Source organism: Diospyros lotus, chromosome 14 (assembly GCF_014633365.1).
Source record: "Diospyros lotus cultivar Yz01 chromosome 14, ASM1463336v1, whole genome shotgun sequence".
In the NCBI taxonomy this organism is placed as follows: domain Eukaryota; kingdom Viridiplantae; phylum Streptophyta; class Magnoliopsida; order Ericales; family Ebenaceae; genus Diospyros; species Diospyros lotus.
In genome coordinates, this window is record NC_068351.1 from 7,704,207 (window position 1) to 7,722,644 (window position 18,438).

General features: G+C 36.7%; 1 protein-coding gene across 7 annotated transcripts in view; it reads right to left on the minus strand.

The window, feature by feature from the left end:
* The window catches only part of LOC127790260 (uncharacterized), a 52,906-nt gene that overhangs the window by 6,441 nt on the left and 28,027 nt on the right, over window positions 1-18,438 (minus strand). For all 7 annotated transcript variants that reach the window (XM_052319628.1, XM_052319631.1, XM_052319633.1 and 4 more), the window contains 2 exons: window positions 13,973-14,078; window positions 6,360-6,542 (listed from right to left, as the gene is read on the minus strand). In XM_052319628.1, coding sequence (XP_052175588.1) covers window positions 6,360-6,542; window positions 13,973-14,078 — 289 coding nt within the window. The remainder of the gene's footprint in view (window positions 1-6,359; window positions 6,543-13,972; window positions 14,079-18,438) is intronic.

Consider the following 18,438-nt stretch of genomic DNA (forward strand, 5'->3'; position numbering starts at 1 on the left):
CTAAGCTTAGAATTTTCTTCTGCCCCTTTAATTTTGTACAGCTATTTGCAGCCTACCACTCGCTGCCTTTTTGGTCTTTTGACCAGCTCTCAAGTATGGTTCTTCTTGAGGGATGCAATCTCTAACCTCATGGCTGCCAACCACTTGTCAGCATCCTTTGAGGCCATTGCCATTTCATAGGTAAGGGATTCCTCTCCTATAACTTCTGCTGCACTAGTAAAGACATATGCCACTAAGTCTGAGTAACCATACCTTTAGGGTGGCCTACGGGTTCTAGGTTGCCGATCCCTTGCCACACTATACCTATTGGGATTAGGATGATCCCCTAGGTTGGAATCTACATCACTGTCACCATCTTCCCCTTTAATTTGGGAAGATTCAAGGTCCTGGTCCTGGTCATCTACTTGTTCAAGTTCAGGTAAATTATGCTCAGTTCTAGGAGCATCTTGAGCATGGTTGTTAAACTCCCGATTTTACGGGTACGATTTTACGATTTTTTGCACCGAAAACTCTTATGAGTTTACGATTTTGAAGTTGAATCGCACTCGATTTTACTATTTTACATATCGAAGACCCTTTTACAATTTTATGATTTTAACAACCTTGATCTTGAGGTAAATTAGGGCTAATTTCAGTGATCTTCACTTGAACAACCTCTCTATTTTCTTCCTCATCAGCCTAAGATTCATTATTTCCTAATTTTATGGTAGACTCCTCATCAAATGTCACATCTCTAGTGATTGTTCTCGGTCCTTCTGGTTCTAAGTTCCATAATTTGTAGCCTTTAACACCAAATGGATAACCAATAAACAGGCATTTCTTGGCCCTAGGCTCTAATTTGCCTTGCTTCACATGAGCATAGGCTAGGCATCCGAACACTCTAAGATGGTCTAGGCTTGGTTTATGTCATGTCCATCTTTTATAAGGGGTTCGGAGGTTTATGGTTTTGGAGGATGTTCTGTTAAGAACATGGGTTGCTACTACAACAGCCTCCCCCCAGAAAGACTTAGGTAATTCTGCAAGAAAAAACATACATCTTACCCTTTCCAAGAGAGTTCTATTCATTCTCTCGGCCACCCCATTTTGCTTGGGATTTCCAGGAGTTGTAAGGTGCCTAATGATTCCACCATCCTTACACATTTGATTAAACTCTCTATTACAAAACTCTAACTTGTTATCTGCTCTTATAACCTTAATTGATCTGCTCTTTTGATTTTCTACCATACTTTTTGATGTCCTAAATGTCTCAAAGGTGTTATCTTTAGATTTTAGGACATATACCCACAACATTCTTGAATAATCATCTATTATTGATAGGAAATACCGAGAACCCCCATGAGTTAATGACTGAGTTGGACCCCATAAGTCTGAATATATATAATCTAGGGGTGCTTTTGATGAGTGAATTGTTGTTTTATTGAATTTAACCTTAGTTGCCTTCCAAAAAATGCAAGATTCACACTTGCTTAATTCTAAGGACTACCCTAAATCCAGAATACCTTGATTTGCAAGTTCCTCGAGCCCTTGCTCATTGATGTGTGACATTCTTAAATGCCACAAACTTGCGTTGGACTTAGGGTCAATACTCATTGCTGCAGCTTCACCACATAATGTGGTGGCCTGTAGGAGATAAATGCCATTTTTTAAAACAACCCTCATACATATTAAAGATCCTTTTGATATCTGGACAACTCCACCCTCACCCTTAAACTTAAGGCCATTCCTATTCAATTCACCAAGAGAAATTAGATTTCTCTTTAATTCAGGGACATATCTTACTGATGTAAGGATTCTAAGGGAGCCATCATGAAGCTTTAACCTAACATCTCCTACCCCTTGAACTTTACATTCATGGTCATTGCCAAGCAAGACCTTTCCTCTATTGATTTCCTTAAAGTTTTGTAACCAATGTTTCTTTGGGTCATGTGAAAGGAGCAGCCAGAGTCCAGGACCCACTCTAGGCTATCTGCATTTTCACTAACAATTAAGGCCTCAGAACTATCATAACCTAAGTCACAATAGTTTGCCCCTCCTCCTGAATTATCCTTCTCGGCTAGGTTCTTCTTTCTCTTTGGACAAAACTGCTTAATGTGACCTTCTTGTTGACAATAATAGCATTTTATTGGGCCTTTTCTAGTCCTAGACTTAGACCTTGATTTACCCCTATTCTTTTGGTCTCTTTTAGAGCTTCTTGACCTAACTATTAAAGCATCCCTAGGAGAAGATTTATCATTCATCTTAAACCTTAGTTCTTTAGAATTTAATGCACCTATGACATCTTCTAACATAAGCTTATCTTTGCCATGTTGAAGAATGTCTATGAAATTCTCATAGGACTTAGGTAGTGAATATAGAAGTACTAAAGTTTTGTCCTCATATTCATATTTCACTCCTATGTTTTCTAAGTCTAGGCACAATTTATTAAATTCATCTATGTGTTCATGCAATTTTTGAGGTTCTTACATTTTAAAATTAAAGAACCTGGCCTTTAGGTATAGACAGCTAGAAAGGGTCTTCTTAAGGTACAAGTCTTTAAGCTTCTTCCAGATTTTTGCCCCTGTCTTCCACTTCGAGACTTCTCTAAGCACTTTGTCTCCTAGGCTTAGAATCAGCATGCTGTAGGCTTTTTTATTGATTTCCTTCTGAGTCTTTTCCTACTCTTTAGACATCACTGGTACTTCTCTCCTAGATATCGAGTCTACTGTCTTATTCTCTTGTTCCAAAGCTCCCTCTAATCCTTGACTATAGAGAAGAGCTTCCATCTTAATCCTCCACAAGTCAAAATCGTTTGTCCCATCGAATTTGTTGATATCATATCTTGAGGCAATTGGTACCATGTCGATTTTTGGAGTTGATTCTGACTCCTTAAGTTTCTTGAAAATCTTGATCACCGTCGAGGCCTTCTTGGCTCTGATACCACGTTGTTAGAGTAGGACACAACAATCCCACTAATTCTCTCAACCCAATTGCTCGCTGAAATCACTCACCACCTCCAAGAACACAAACAATATAAGCGAAGTAAACAAGAATAACGAAAATGGTAATGAACAAAGGGATTTATCTTGGTTCAGTCTCAAAATATGAGACATACGTCCTGACTGAAGCTGCCTCCTTCCAATCCACTATTTTGAAACAAACTTTAGGATGATTACAAAGAGTACCCGAATCCACACCTAGCCCATATACCCTAAAAGCTAACTGGATTCCTGAGATTACAAGACTTATCCTCAGCCTTACTCTCAGCCTCTCAATCGATCCCAATCCACAAGATAAAAACAGAAAACCTTCTCGGAATGAAGCACACGCACTGCCTTGTCCCACGATCCCTATTTATAGACTATAGGGTTGTGAGTTACAATAAACTAACTGACTGACCGATTGACCAAAAATACCAAATAACTAATTTGGTCAGCCATCCTTCTAGAAACATGCCTTCTAGAAGTATACATATTCTAACCCTAAAAACAGAAAAGAAGCATACAAATGCAGGCATACAAGAAACATCTGTTTACACATAAAATCCTAGTCTAGTGCAAATGACATAACAAGAACTTTTGTGAAAATGGGCAATAGCACTTGTATCCCTTTTGAGTAGGTAAATAGCCAACAAAGATACATTTGAGGGCTTTTGGCTAAAGTTTGTGGTGAGTAGAGTTGGTATTGTGAACATAGACGATTAAACCAAACACCTTGGGAGAGAGACAAAGAGGTTAAGAGTAAAAAATGAGGATATTTGGCTATAAGAGTGCTTAAAGGGGTTTAGTAGTTGAGGACTTTGGATGGTAAATGGTTTATTAGGTAAGAAGTAGTTAGAACAACTTATCCCCAATATTTGTTAGGATAGAACTAGTGAACATTAACAAGCGAGCAACTTCAAGTAAGTGGCGATTTTTTCTCTTAGCCACCCTAGATTGTTGAGATGTGTAAGGACAAGTTCTTTGACGGAAAATCCCATGAGTGATGAGGTATTGGGTAAATGGATGGGAAAAATATTCACAGCAAATATTAGTTCTAAGAATGCAAATAGGAGACTGAAACACATTGAGAATGAGTTTATGAAAGCTTTGGAAGATAGCACTAACTTCAGACTTCTCTTTCATAAGGAATACCCAATAGGCCCTAGTACAGTTATCGATGAAAGTGATAAACCATCTTGCACCAGACAAGTTTGGGGTTCGTGGAATTCCCCAAATGTCACTATAAATCAGGTAAAATGGTTTGGAAGGAGTATAGGGATGGATTAAATCACTTGTTTGGCAAGAATACAATGCTCACATTGAAATGACACTTTCTCTTTATTGATAAACAAAAGAGGGTTCAATAATTTTAGATAAGAGAAGTTTGGATGTCCAAGACATTTGTGCCACAAAATAACATCCGAATTGAAAATAACAAAAAGCTTATTTGGTGACTAATGTCTCGGGAAAGCAACATCTCTTGAAGCATAATAGAGCCTATCCTTTTCCTTAGCATTGCCAATCATCTTCTCCAAAGATTGGTTCTGAAATATGCAATGAGAAGGGAATACAGTCACAATACAGTCCACGTCTTGAGTTATCTTACTAATAGAGAGAAGATTGCATTTTAACTTAGGGACATGTAATACAGATTTCAATTGCAAACCAGACACATAAACTGTCCCTTATCCCATAACCGAAGACATAGTACCATCTACCATCAAAACTTTCAAGTTCTTATCACTAGGCTGGAACTTGTTTATTATAACCATAGAACCTATCATATGATCGAAGGCTCTAGTATCTACTATCCAACAATTCCCATTCATTTTTCTAGATAATGAGTATCTCATATTACCCTTTTATGCCATAGAGACTGTTGGATTAGTGGCTAAGGTGTTTGGTCCCTTAGTCAGATGTGTATTGCTCAATAGCTTGTGTAGGAGATCTAGCTGTTCAGTGGTTAGGTTCAAGCTCATCCCTTTTTCGGTTTCAGAAGCAACTATAGTGGTATAAGCTGATTGATCTTTCTCTTTTTTATTTTTTGGCTTTCAATTTGCTGGTTTACCATGTATTTCCAGCATGTTTCCTTTGTGTCATAAGGTTTATCATAGTAATCACACCACTGTTTGTCCAAGGATTTTGAGGTATTTTCTTCACGCTTAAACATAGCAAGTGCATAGCTTGAACTTGAGTCCACAGAAAAATTAAGCATTACATGTTTTCAACTTTCTTCTCTTTTGACTTCCATAAACACTTCCTGGAGGGATGAAAGTGGTTTCGTGCCTAGTAATCAACCATGTACTTCATCTAAATCAGCATTGAACCCTTGTAGAAAATAAAAAATCCTTTCCGTTTCCAGCATCTTACTGTACTTCAGACAATCAGTGGGAAATTTCCAACTAGGATTATAAAAAAGATCCATCTTTTTCCATAACTCCATCAAGGTATTACAGTATTCGGTGATACTAAGATTACCTTGTCTAGTAGTGCAAATAGTAGACCTAATCTCAAAGCATTGGGTTGTATTTTCAAGATTGGAATATATTCCCTAAACTACCTCCCATACTTCTTTAGCAGTCTTGTAAAATAGGTAGGTTCGTCCAATCCTTAGCTCCATTGAGTTAATAAACCAAGCCATGACAATTGAGTTTTTTGCCTCCCACAGTTGATAATCTGTTGTATCCTTTGATGGAGTCGAAATTGCTCTAGAGAGACCCAAACTTTCCTTTGCTTTTGATTACGAGAGTAATAGATTGAGACCATCCCTGAAAATTTGTCCTGTTCAATCTGTGTTAAGTAATCTGCAAAGAATAACTGTCGAAGGATAGAGGGGTTGATATGGAACTCGCAAATGGTGGGTGGGTTGGAGATGGTAGAGGATTCTGCAGTAGTCTGGGTTGCATGCTCAAGGTTTGTGTTGGCTATTGTGATTGGTTCTTCTGGTTACATCGTCTCGGTAGAACCAAACTCTGATACCATGAACAAGATAAAGTTTTAAGGTGAATAACTCTCATGCTGATTTCATTATTCTCTAAGGTATATACACAGAAGACATTTTCCTAATCTAGGATGCTGCAGAATATACAGGATTAGTTTCCTAATCTAGGATGCTAAAATATATACAGAAGACATTTCCTAATCTAGGATATTGACTATAATAAAAATGGAAATAATTCCTAAGCTATAAATGGATACAATAGGAAAGAGACAAATTTGGTTAAGAACAAACAAAACAACAAATAGAATTCCTCTGTAAAGCTTAAGATACCTTTACAGAGGCAAATTTGGTAATACATCAAAAATAAGAAAAACCACACTTGTAACAATTCCTCCTAACACAAACTCTGAGCCATGTAATCTGGCACAATGAAAAAAAAAAGCATGGTGAAAATTTCTTACTTGATGGAAGATGAGATCCATTAGACATAGGCAAGGAAGCAATATCAGTTGGACTTTTACGGTGCATAAACTCAACTTGCTTCTCAAGCAACCAATTGAATCGCATTATTTGCTCCTTCACCATCAATCTTAGCCAATATGCATTGAAAAACTCCCGGTTTCCTTCTTCAAGCTTCTCCCAAACTAGAGGACAAATATGTCAAATTCTTGAAGAGAAAAAACAGAGATAAATCATAATTTGAGGGATGTAGGAAGAAAAGTAGCAATCTTCTAAATTTGTTTTCTACATATAAGGTACAAGTACAAGAAATTCATCTCCATATGTACTGATGGAAAAGCCCATAATAGTTGTAACAAAATTGTATGACCATGTAAATAATTTGCAGATAAAACACCCCATAGAATCTTCATAAATGGTTATAAAGGTATTATTTGAGATTGCAAAACAGGGTTTGGAGAAGGATGGCATCTTCTAAATATGATAGTGCTTGTCTACTTGGATAAAAGTGGTAGTGACTGAGAAGGAGATTGGAACAGTACCTAGTTAGTAGCTATCATTTTGCAGAATAGTATAGATAATGGTTAGAATTTGAACGTGTGAAGTTTTAGAGGAGGTTTAATTGCAGAAAAAGATTTCCAATTTTCTATAAAATCTCTATTTTTTGTTTTTCATGGAAAATTTGAAAAAAAGCATTCGAACGTTAGAAATACAGAAAACTGATTATCAATCTAGAAAATTGGAACATATATTCTAAACCTGGACAGATGTTTTAATTTCTTTTGTGTAACCTGGATAGATGTTTTGATTTGGGGGAAAATTTGAGGAAAACCGTGCTTTCCAAAATCTCCAATTTCTATTTGGAATTTTTTTTGTATTTGAGCAAGTTGTCTAATTTTCTGTTTTCTGTGGAACACTTTTTTGAAAACTGGGACTGTTTTCCACAACTAAATAGCCCCTTAGATTTGCTTGGGAAGGAAAATGGATGAACATTGGCAATATTACTGATGCACAAAGAAGAATTGACAGGTGCTTCTACTACATTCTGGGCATAGCATCTCAACACTTGGATACCATGGAAGTGAGGACACTAATGCGTTAAGAGAATTTTTATAAAGTCATTACAATATTAAAAAGTCGATGAGCCAATTCTTAAGGAAATAAAAAGGCGGTTGATCAGATTAAATGGAAGTCATTTAGGTCAAGGAAGATTTAGGTGAAAATTACCTATGAGGCACTAAAAGACTCATGAATTTATCCATTAACGCCCCTTTCCAGATAGAACATTTTGTATGGTTTGTAATGCATCAGACAATTTTCACTATAGACAATCTAGTTCAAAGACAGCATGTAGCTGTTGTGGATAATAGGGCCAGTTAACTGCTTCCTGAATCATTGCTTAACTGGAGAGCTCTGGAAGTCAATATTCTACTTAGATGCAGAGGGCATGAAAGACTCTTTTAAGAAATGAGGTAGCTGGGAGGAAAAATGGTCTAACTAACTGTTACAAAGTCAATATTCTACTTAATAACTGCTTCCTCAATCAATGAATGGGAGAGAGAGAGGGGCAAAAGAATACTTATGTTATTCAATGCCCTTCTCCTATCACCTTAGGTTACATATATAGTCTCTCCTTAACCGTCTAACTGTTACAAATATAACTAATTATTACAATAAATACCATCTAACTAACTGTTACAAATATAAATGACTATTACAAATATAATTGTTAGAGATCAACGAGATATGCTACGGTGGATTCTTTCCTATTCTTTATTCTTTCATATGTTACTGATTGATTAAATATTGTTTTTGTTTATAGTTTATTTCCTTGTATATTTCAGTAGATTACTCTTGTAAGATCTTTCCTTTACTGTATATAAGTTCCTAAGGTAGATTAGGAATCTTCTCTAATCTTCTCTATTAGGCAGTTGCCTAATTAGCTTGTTAGATATGTATATATGTAATCCCTACGATTGGAATAAAGGAAGATTGGATTATTCTTCACTCTTGTTAACATGGTATCAGAGCCTTAGGGTTCTATACTCGTTCCAATTATTTTTTTCCCAGCCGCTTGAAATCCAAATTATCTTTGATTCAAGTTCTATCATTCTCGGTTCTTTGATAACCGAATCATCCTTTGTTCCAATCATCTCTTATAACCTAAAGCCATGACGGAAACCGGTGAATCTGAAAGTACCAACGAGGTCCCTTTCTCGGGTAGTTCCAGTAATGGGGGAGTTATTGGTGGTGAGTTGCAAGACATTCAAGCTGCATACCGTTTGAATGGAAAAAACTACCTTAAGTGGTCCCAACTTATTAGGATGTTTCTGAAGGGCAAAGGGAAGCTAAGTTACTTGATTGGACTGGTTTGAAGGAGAGCAATCTTGCATACACCTTGTGGGATGAAGAAGACTTGTTGATTATGTCTTGGCTCTGGAATTCAATGGTTCCAGAAATCAACGACACAATGATGTTTCTGTCCACTGCCAAAGAGATTTGGGAGGCAGTAAAGATAACCTCCTCTAAGGTAAATGATGCTACTCAGATTTTTGAAATTAGGACTAAAGTAACTGCCACTAAACAAAGAACTCAAAAAGTGACTGAGTATGCAAACTTGTTGCAAACCTTGTGGCAAAAGTTGGATCACTATCAGTGCATCCAAATGAAGTGTAGTGAGGATGTTGCTATTCATAAAAAGTGTGTAGAGAAGGAGAGAACTTATGATTTTCTGGCAGGCCTTAAGGTTGAGTATGATGCAGTGAGGGTTCAAATTCTTGGTAAACCTGAGTTACCTTCATTAAAGGAAGCAATCTCAATAGTAAGGGAAGAGGAGTAATGCTGGAAGAACAACCGGTGAAAAACTCAGCCTTATTGACTCTAAAAGGGTCATGGTTAGGAGAGGATAGGAAGGGTGGAAAGGAAGAATCTTGATCTAGCTAAAACTCTGGATAGGGACAACCTATGGTGTACCTATTGCAAGAAGCCCAGGCATACAATTGACAAATGCTGCAAACTTCACAGTAAACCAACTAAAGGAGGACAATCAAAAGGGCAAGCATATGTAGCAAACAATCACCAAAATATAGAGGAGGAGGCTGCAGATCAATCTGATCTGGTGGAATTAAAAAGGGAGGAGATAGAGAAGCTAAGAACCTTGTTGGGATCACTGGAGAAAGGCTTGGGTGGAAATGCAAGTTCATCAAACGTAGCACTTACAGGTATAACTTCTATCTCAATTAATTTATATGTTTCAGACAAGACCTTTGAACACTCTTGGATTCTTGACTCCGGAGCAACTGACCATATGACACCGTCTTCTACCAAGTTTTTGTCCTATAAACCATGCCCTAGTACCAAGAAAGTTGTTATAGCCAATGGATCCTTAACCACAATAGCAGGCCTAGGGGACATTTTCATTTACAGTAACCTAATCCTAAGGGGTGTCTTGCATGTTCCCAAGCTGTGTACAAATCTAGTTTCCATTCAAAAGCTAACCCATTATGTTAATTGTCGTCTCATCTTCTATCCTTCCTATTGTGAATTTCAGGAAAAGGAATCGAGGAAGATGATTGGGCGTGCTAGGGTAAAGAATGGCCTCTATCATCTGGAAGATCCTAGTGGAAAAAATAAGATGGGATAGTGTTTTCCTACATCATTTTTAGCTAAATCTAATAAGGATGAACTTTGGCTTCATAATTTTGTTTAGGGCATCCATCTTTTAGAGTTCTTCAAGTTATGTATCACTCTTTGTTCAAGGGACTAGAGCTAAGAACTTTCAACGTGATGTATGTGAATTTGCTAAACACAAGAGGGTTTCTTTTCCCCTCAATAATAATAAGAGTTCTCATCCCTTTGATTTGATCCATAGTGACATATGAGGTCCCTCACCTTTTTTAAATTTATCCGGAACTAAATGGTTTGTTATATTTGTTGATGATTACACACGAGCGACTTGGATTTACCTTTTAGAGTCCAAATCAGAAGTATGCAACATCTTTCCTAATTTTTGTAGTATGATTAAAAATCAGTTTGGGATTGGAATTAAGAGAGTAAAAACAGACAATGCCAAGGACTTCTTTAATCAAACTTTGTCCAATTTCTTTCAAAATAAGGGTAAAATTCATGAATGTTCATGTGTTTATACCCCCCAACAAAATAGGGTAGCTGAGAGGAAAAATGGTCATGTTCTAGCTGTCACAAGGGCCTTGCAATTCCACAATAATGTCTCTAAATGTTATTGGGGAGAAGCAGCCTATTAATAGGCTCCCTTCTAGAAGTCTCAATTCAGTCAGTCCAATTCAGCTCCTATCAAAAAAAATTTCAGATTTCATGCCCTCCAATGGATCAGTCCTAGAGTGTTTGGATGTGTGGTTTTTGTTCATAACCACTCACCTTATAGGAGTAAACTAGATCCTAGAGCCCTTAAGTGCATCTTTGTTGGATATTCTCCTACTCAAAAGGGATACAAATGCTTTCATCATCCATCCAAATGCTTCTTTGTTTCAGCTGATGTTAGTTTTGTGGAGGAACATTCATATTTCAGTAACTCCTATCCTAAGGGGGGAGACTGAATTTCTAGAAGAGTCTAATATGGCCGTATCTCCTCCTACTCCTCATGAACATCTGTCAAAGGATTCCTTAAAGGATTCTCTAAATGTGATTAACAGGGAAACACACCAACCATATTCTAGTCCACTAAAGGTGTATTCTAGAAGAAAGACTATAATTCATAAGCTTATGCATGCTACATGATCAGAATCGAATCTGGACTCTTGTAACCACAGTTCTGAACTTGTTACTCTCCCAGTTCAGCCTATGTCACCCCTAACCTAGCTACATCCGAATTTGAGCCAATTACTCATGAACAAGCTGCATCTATACCTGATGATTTGGATATTCCTATTGCCTCAAGAAAGGGACCCGAGCTTGCACTAAACATCCTCTCCATCTGTTGCTTACTTATTCTCACTCGTCTCCTGCCCATAAAAGTTTCTTAACCAGCCCTGGTTCCATTCCTATACCAAAGACCTTGTCTAAAGCATTAAATAGTGAGAATTGGAAGAATGTAATGATGGTTGAGATGGCAGCCCTTGAAAAGAACCAAACTTGGCAGTTGGTTAACTTTCCTAAAGGAAAAAGAGCAGTAGAATGTAAGTGGGTGTTTATTGTAAAATATAAATCCGATGGGATTTTAGAAAGGTACAAAGCAAGGCTGGTGGCTAAAGGGTATACCCAAACATATGGGGTAGACTACCTAAATACCTTTGCTCTTGTAGCAAAGATGAACAATGTTCGAGTATTGTTGTCATTGGTAGTTATGTATGACTAGCCTTTACATCAATTTGATGTAAATAATGTTTTTTTACATGGGGAGTTGAAGGAAGAAATTTACATCGACATTCCACCAGGGTTTGAGGTGAAAACAAGAGGGGAGACTGTTGTATGCAAGCTGAAAAAGGCCCTCTATGGGTTAGGCTATAAGCAAAGTCAAGGCGATCATACCTTATTTATTTCTCATTCAGTTTTAGGAAAAATAACAACATTGTTGGTGTATGTTGATGACATTATAGCGACCAGGGATGACAAAGAAGGTATAGATCATTTAAGAGGCTATCTAGCAAAAGAATTTGAGATCAAGGAGTTAGGGAAGTTGAAATACTTTATGGGAATTGAAGTGGCTCGATCTAAAGAGGGGATATTCATTTCCCAGCATAAATATGTGTTGGACCTTTTGGTTGAAACCGGAATGCTTGGCAACAAGGCAGTTGAGACACCCATTGAACCAAACCATAGGATCGGGATTGATACTGAAGTAGAGGCAATGGATAGAGGCTCATATCAACGACTAGTAGGGAGACTCATTTATTTGTCTCACACTCGACCAGACATTGCCTATGCTGTAAGTGTAACTAGCCAATTTATGCATGATCATAGAGATAGTCACCTTAAAGCTGTCCACAGAATACTACACTATCTTAAAGGGTCTCCTGGTAAAGATGTTTTATTCAAAAAAGGCAGCAACCTGTCACTGGAAGTGTTCACCGATGCTGATTATGCTGGGTCACTTATGCATAGGAGATCCACCTCAAGTTATTGTACCTTCTTGGGTGGAAATCTTATTACTTGGCGGAGTAAAAAACAAAGTGTGGTGGCACGGTCAAGTGCTGAGGCTGAGTTTAGATCAATGGTTTTAGGTATTTGTGAACTCCTATGGCTAAAAATTCTCTTGAAAGATTTGAAAGTTCAGTAGACAGCACCTATGCGCCTTTATTGTGACAAATCTGCCATTAACATAGTTCATAACCCAGTCCAGCATGATAGGACCAAGCATGTTGAGGTTGATAGACATTTCATCAAGGAAAAGCTTGAAAGTGGCCTAATTTGTACTCCTTTTGTTCCTACCGGCGAACAGCTAGCGGATGTTCTCACTAAAGGCTTACTGGGTCCATGTTTCCACAAAATATTGAACAAGATGGGAATACATGATATCCATTCACCATCTTGAGGGGGAGTGTTAGAGATCAACGAGATATGCTATGGTGGATTCTTTCCTATTCTTTATTCTTTCATATGTTGTTGATTGATTGATTGTTGTTGTTTCTGTTTATAGTTTATTTCCTTGTATATTTCAGTAGATTACTCTTGTAAGATTTTTCCTTTACTGTATATAATTTCCTAAAGTAGATTAGGAATCTTCTCTAATCTTCTATATTAGGAAGTTGCCTAATTAGCTTGTTAGACATGTATATATGTAATCCCTACAATTGGAATAAAGTAAGATTGGATTATTCTTCACTTTTGTTAACAATAATTAGTACAACTGTAATTTATTAATATTGCCCTCCCATCCTTGAGGTCGTGACATTGTAAAGTGACAACAAATCAGAAATAAGCATAGTCCACAACCCCATACAACATGATCGGATGAAGCATGTGTGTATTGATAGACATTTCATCAAACATGAGATAGACTCAGAGGTGTTTATCCTATCTTATGTCTCTATAAAAGATCAACAAGCTGATATTCTTACCAAAACCTTATCCAAACTAGCATTCGAGTTCGTAGTTGGCAAGTTGGGAATGATTGATATCTATTCACTAGTTTGATGGCGATTGTTGGAATAATTGAAAAATTGAAATCTTGATAGCCAAAAACCAGGTGATAAGGTTGGGATATTTTCAAGTTAAATGATAGGAGATAAGAGATAAGTGAAGAGGATAAGGCTCGGTGATAAGGATGTTGGGATGTTTAAGGTGATAAGAGATAAGAGAAGGCCACAAGATAAGAGGATAAGGCTCCAAGTTAGAAGGGGATTAAACAGTCCTTAGCAGATAATTCAAGCAGAGAATTCAGTTTCGATTATCTTATCATATCAGAATTCAAATGTATTCCTGTATTTTAGGAAGATATTTCAGTTGTATTTGTGTATATATACCATATTAGAGATCAATGAAAAGCAGGAAAAGCAGTCCTCTTTCAATCGAGTATTCTTCCTACTTGTTTTAATCCTTCTTAGGTACTTCATCTAAGGTACTCGAATACATCTTCTCAGTATTCAGCTTGATTGAAATTGTTCACAATGCAAGGGCATATATGAGAAGATAATATTACCAAGTCGAATAAAACCAGGCTCTATCTTTGCCTGAGCTGAAAGAGTATTCTCAACTTCTTTTTGGCTCATGTAATGTTGTAGACATCTCTCTATTAGATTTTGCACCTGAAAAATTCATTAAGACAGGTAAGGCTTAACTGTTTATGACAACAGATAGATATTTTACAAATTAGGCACTAGAAGTTGCCCATTTAAGAAAAGGGTGGGGGGAAGAACCTTAAATGTAATGTATAAGGGTATAAAAATCAGTAACAACAGACAAAATGCAATCAAATCTCAATTGACATGCAAAAGTATTCAAAATAGACAAAGTTGGATAGTTGAGTCGATCAATCTTGTTTCTAATTCTAAAAACCTTAATTCTATGCTCCTAACTCAAGTAACACAAGAAAATTTCAAAATTTATGAAATACAATTACTTAGAAGAATTGACAAAATGGTTTTTACTTTTCAGTTGATATTTCTATGGATCATAAAATCGGAAGAGCCAACTGTGAAGAATGAAATCAACAGAATAAATCAAAAATGATACTACAGTTAATGATAGCAAAAGTTAATATATTTATGACAACCTCACTATTCAGTTTCGTGGTAGAAATAAACAGTTTACTGAAGCACGGGTGATGTGCATTGTTAATTCCATGGTACTCTATTCATTTGATGCATCTCGAACTGTGAATTATGTAAACTTTATAGTCCTCAACTTAACATGGTGGTCTAGTTAACACTTTAATGAGCACACAAGCAAACAACTTGAAAATTTACCATTTCTACTTAACGTATTCCATATTTTATTTAAAGAGAAGATACCAAGGAAGCCAAAAGATCTTCTCCATTATGACACACCAAGCCCTCTTCCTACTAGGTGGGGAGTCGTTCTCCACTATATAAAGTGAAAACAGGGACAACCAAAAGTGATAGCCCAAATATCTCGTTCATTCACTAGTCCAACATCCTCCCACCAGAGAAATTATTTTAATTTCTTTTATTTATGTACAACTATCTTCAAATTCAAACCAAGAAGCTGCTTTACAAGTTTTTTGGAGAAAGAAGGTCTTCTATAAAAATTAACAAAAAAGGAGCAAAAAGCTATAGCTTAACAATCTATTGCTCAAACATGAGTCAATTCCTTGATGCTAAACCAACGAACCTATACACTTGTGTTAAAGGTTTGCCTCGAGTAAAGTCTAAGATTCGGGAGAAAGCAGACAAGGGTCAAGCATCTTATACTAGATAGGCAGTTTTTTTTATTCAACTGTAATTTCTGTTAAGTTGAGGGGTAAAACTGGTAATATCAAACTTGGTCATATGTACTGGGTTGTCTGCCCACTTAATCTATAAATAAGGTGCAGGGGGTAGATGCTTGACACACATATCATTCTGCGAGTGCATTCTGTTCCATAGAGAGAAGGCTAGAGTTTGGGTAGTCCTTTGTAATGCAAGGTGAGAGGCAAGATTGTCCTCGGGTAGGCTGTGTACTGATTGTTTTCAATAAAAGAAGACTGCTCTCGGTGGGTGTTTGAAGGCTAGATGTAAGTTCATTCCAAGAATGAACTGAACCAGGATAAAGAATTGTGTTCTTATGTGGTTTGCTTTCTGTTCTTATTACTTTCAATTCTACCATTGTTCTTGTAATTTCTGTTCTGTTGAATCATGAGTGAGTGAGTGCGATTGTGAGAGATTTTTGATTCATCTAAAGAATGAATTCCAGCGCTCCCTGGTTAACAACTTGGTATCAAAGCACAGGTTCTACTTCAAGAAAAGCCAAGATTTCATTGGATTTAGTTTTTTGTCATAGAAATGGCATCAAATATGTCTGCCACTAGATATGATATTGAAAATTTTGATAGCCAAAATGATTTTGGCCTTTGGAAAATGAAAATGAGGGCTTTCTTAGGGAACTTAAGACTGGAAGAAGCGTTAGATGGAGAAACTCTAATGTCTGCCACCTATTTTGTTGAAAAGAAGAAATAAATTATCAAGAAAGCCTATAATACTTTGATTTTGAGTTTAGGGGATAAAGTGTTGCGAGAGATGTCTAAAATGACAATAGTAGCAGAACTTTAGCTTAGATTAGGGTGTCTTTACATGACCAAATCTTTGTCAAGTAAGCTGTATTTTGAAGCTAAGGCTGCATTTTCTTTGTTGTTTTTAACTCATTTTGAGTTTTCAGTTTTTCAAAACACTGAAAACGCGTTTACTTTGTTATTTACAAAAATGCATTTTCGAAAACAAGAAATTTTTTTGAAAAGGAAACCCAAAACAATTTGTTGTTTTGGGTGTTTTAAGCCAAAACAGGCTGAAAACACCAAAACATGGAAAACACACCCCTCCCCCAATCTTGCACACGCAACATCTCTCGTCTCTCTCCTTTCTCCTCTCTTATCTTCCTTCAGCCATCGATCGTGCCCGCCGCCGCCATCACTACCGTCAAGTGCCCTCCGTCGTTTTGTTGTTGGTTTTGTCTCATCTCCTCTTCTCTTCCTTTTCTTGCTGGTTTTTGAGTATGTTAGTCGATGGACCCTTGTCAGGTGGTTGCCTCTGATCGCCGGAAACCACCGGCCACAGTGGCCGGTGACAACTGGCAGTGCGTATATAGACGAGTATTGGGTTTGGTCAAACGTTTAAACTTAGATCTAAGGAGATTTGGCCGTTGGATCTTGCTGGTTTTTGGGTACATTGGTCAATGGGCCCTTTGGTGCAGGGTGGTTGTCTCTGATCGCCGAAAACCATCAGCCACGATGGTTGGTGGTGACTAGCAATGCATATATAGGCGGGTGTTGAGTTTGGTCAAACGTTTAAGCTTAGATCTATGGAGATTTGGCTATGGATCTTGCTGGTTTTTGGGTATGTTGGACGATGGGCCCTTGGGTGTCGGGTGGTTGACTCTGATCTTCGGAAACCACCGGCCATGATGGCCAGTGGCAGTGCGTTCTTCACTTGGGGTCGAAAATTAAAAATTAGAGTTATGAAAATCTAACCATTAAATCTGGCCCATTTTTGTGTATGTTAACCCTATTGGCTTGGAATTTCTAATGGTAGGCTCTGATCATGTGAATCTCCGGTCGGTAGTGGTCGTCGGTGATGGAAAAGATGTAGGGCACCGGAGAGAATAGAAGAAGAAAATAGAAAAAAAAAAAAAAGAAAAGGGGAAAAAAAAGAAAAGAAGAGAAAAAAATAAGAAAAAATTATTCTTAAATTTTGAAAATAAAATTATATATTTATTTAAAATTTAAAAAATGTAGTATATCTATATTATAATTAAAAATATAGGATAACATATAGCATATTATTAAGTGTATAATTTAATATAAATTATTGCTAAGATGTATGTCACCAATTCATTAATCAAATTTATTGTTTTATTTTAATAGTAAAATTTCAATAAAAAGAGTTAATTTTATTATTTAATAATCAAATTCATTAAATAAAATATCATAAGATATTTTTTTAAAAAAAATTCAAAGTAAATGCGTTTTCTAGTTTTCTATTTTAAGAAACAGGTTTTCAGAATGACAAAAAGAACGCGTTTTTTAAAATCTCAAAACACACTCAAAACACAAAAATGAAAATAAATTCAAAACTGAAACACAAAAGAGAATGCAATCTAAGTTTTTCACCTTTAAAATGAATGAAGGTCAAAGGCTACAAGAACATATAGATAATTTCAATAAACTTTGTTTAGATCTAGAAAATATTGGTGTGAAATACGATGATGAGGATAAAGATTTAGTCTTGTTACATTCTTTACCAAAATCCAAAATCATATGAAACATTTGTAGATATCTTAAAATATGGCAGGGATACTCCCCTAAACGATGTGATAGGAGCCTTGAATTCAAAAGAATTACTACAAAAGGTAGAAGGAAAGAATTCAGTTGGTGATGTTCTCTCGATTAGATCTAGACTCGATAGGAGAGACCCTACGCAAAGGGGTAGATCTAGGTCAAAATCTAAAAATGGCAGAAAAACTATAAAGTGTTATCACTGTTGTTGTGTCATTTGTATTAGATTAGGATAGATGTGTAAACGGGAACATTGTATTGCAGCATTTGTATGTTATATTTGTCTGTTGTAAAGTTAGATGCATAATACTTCCGAGAAGGGTTATTTTCGGTTTCTATCTTGTGTTTGGGATTGAGCAAGAGGATGAGAGAAAGGCTAGGTATAGTCTTGTAATCTCGGAATTCTGCTAGCTTTTAGGGTATATAGGCTGGGTAGAATTAAGGTTCTCTTTGTAATCATCCTGAAGGGTTTTCAAGATAGTGGATTGGAGGTGCATTAGCAGTTTGGACGTAGGTCTCATTCTGAGACCGAACCAGGATAAATTTCTTCGTGTTCTTGTTGTTTCTTTTATTCTCTTGTGCATTTCATATATCGGTTGTGTTCTCGGGTGTGAGAGTGATTAAGGTGAGCTATTGAGTTGAGGAAATCTGTGGGAGTGTTGTGTTCATCTCTAACAGCT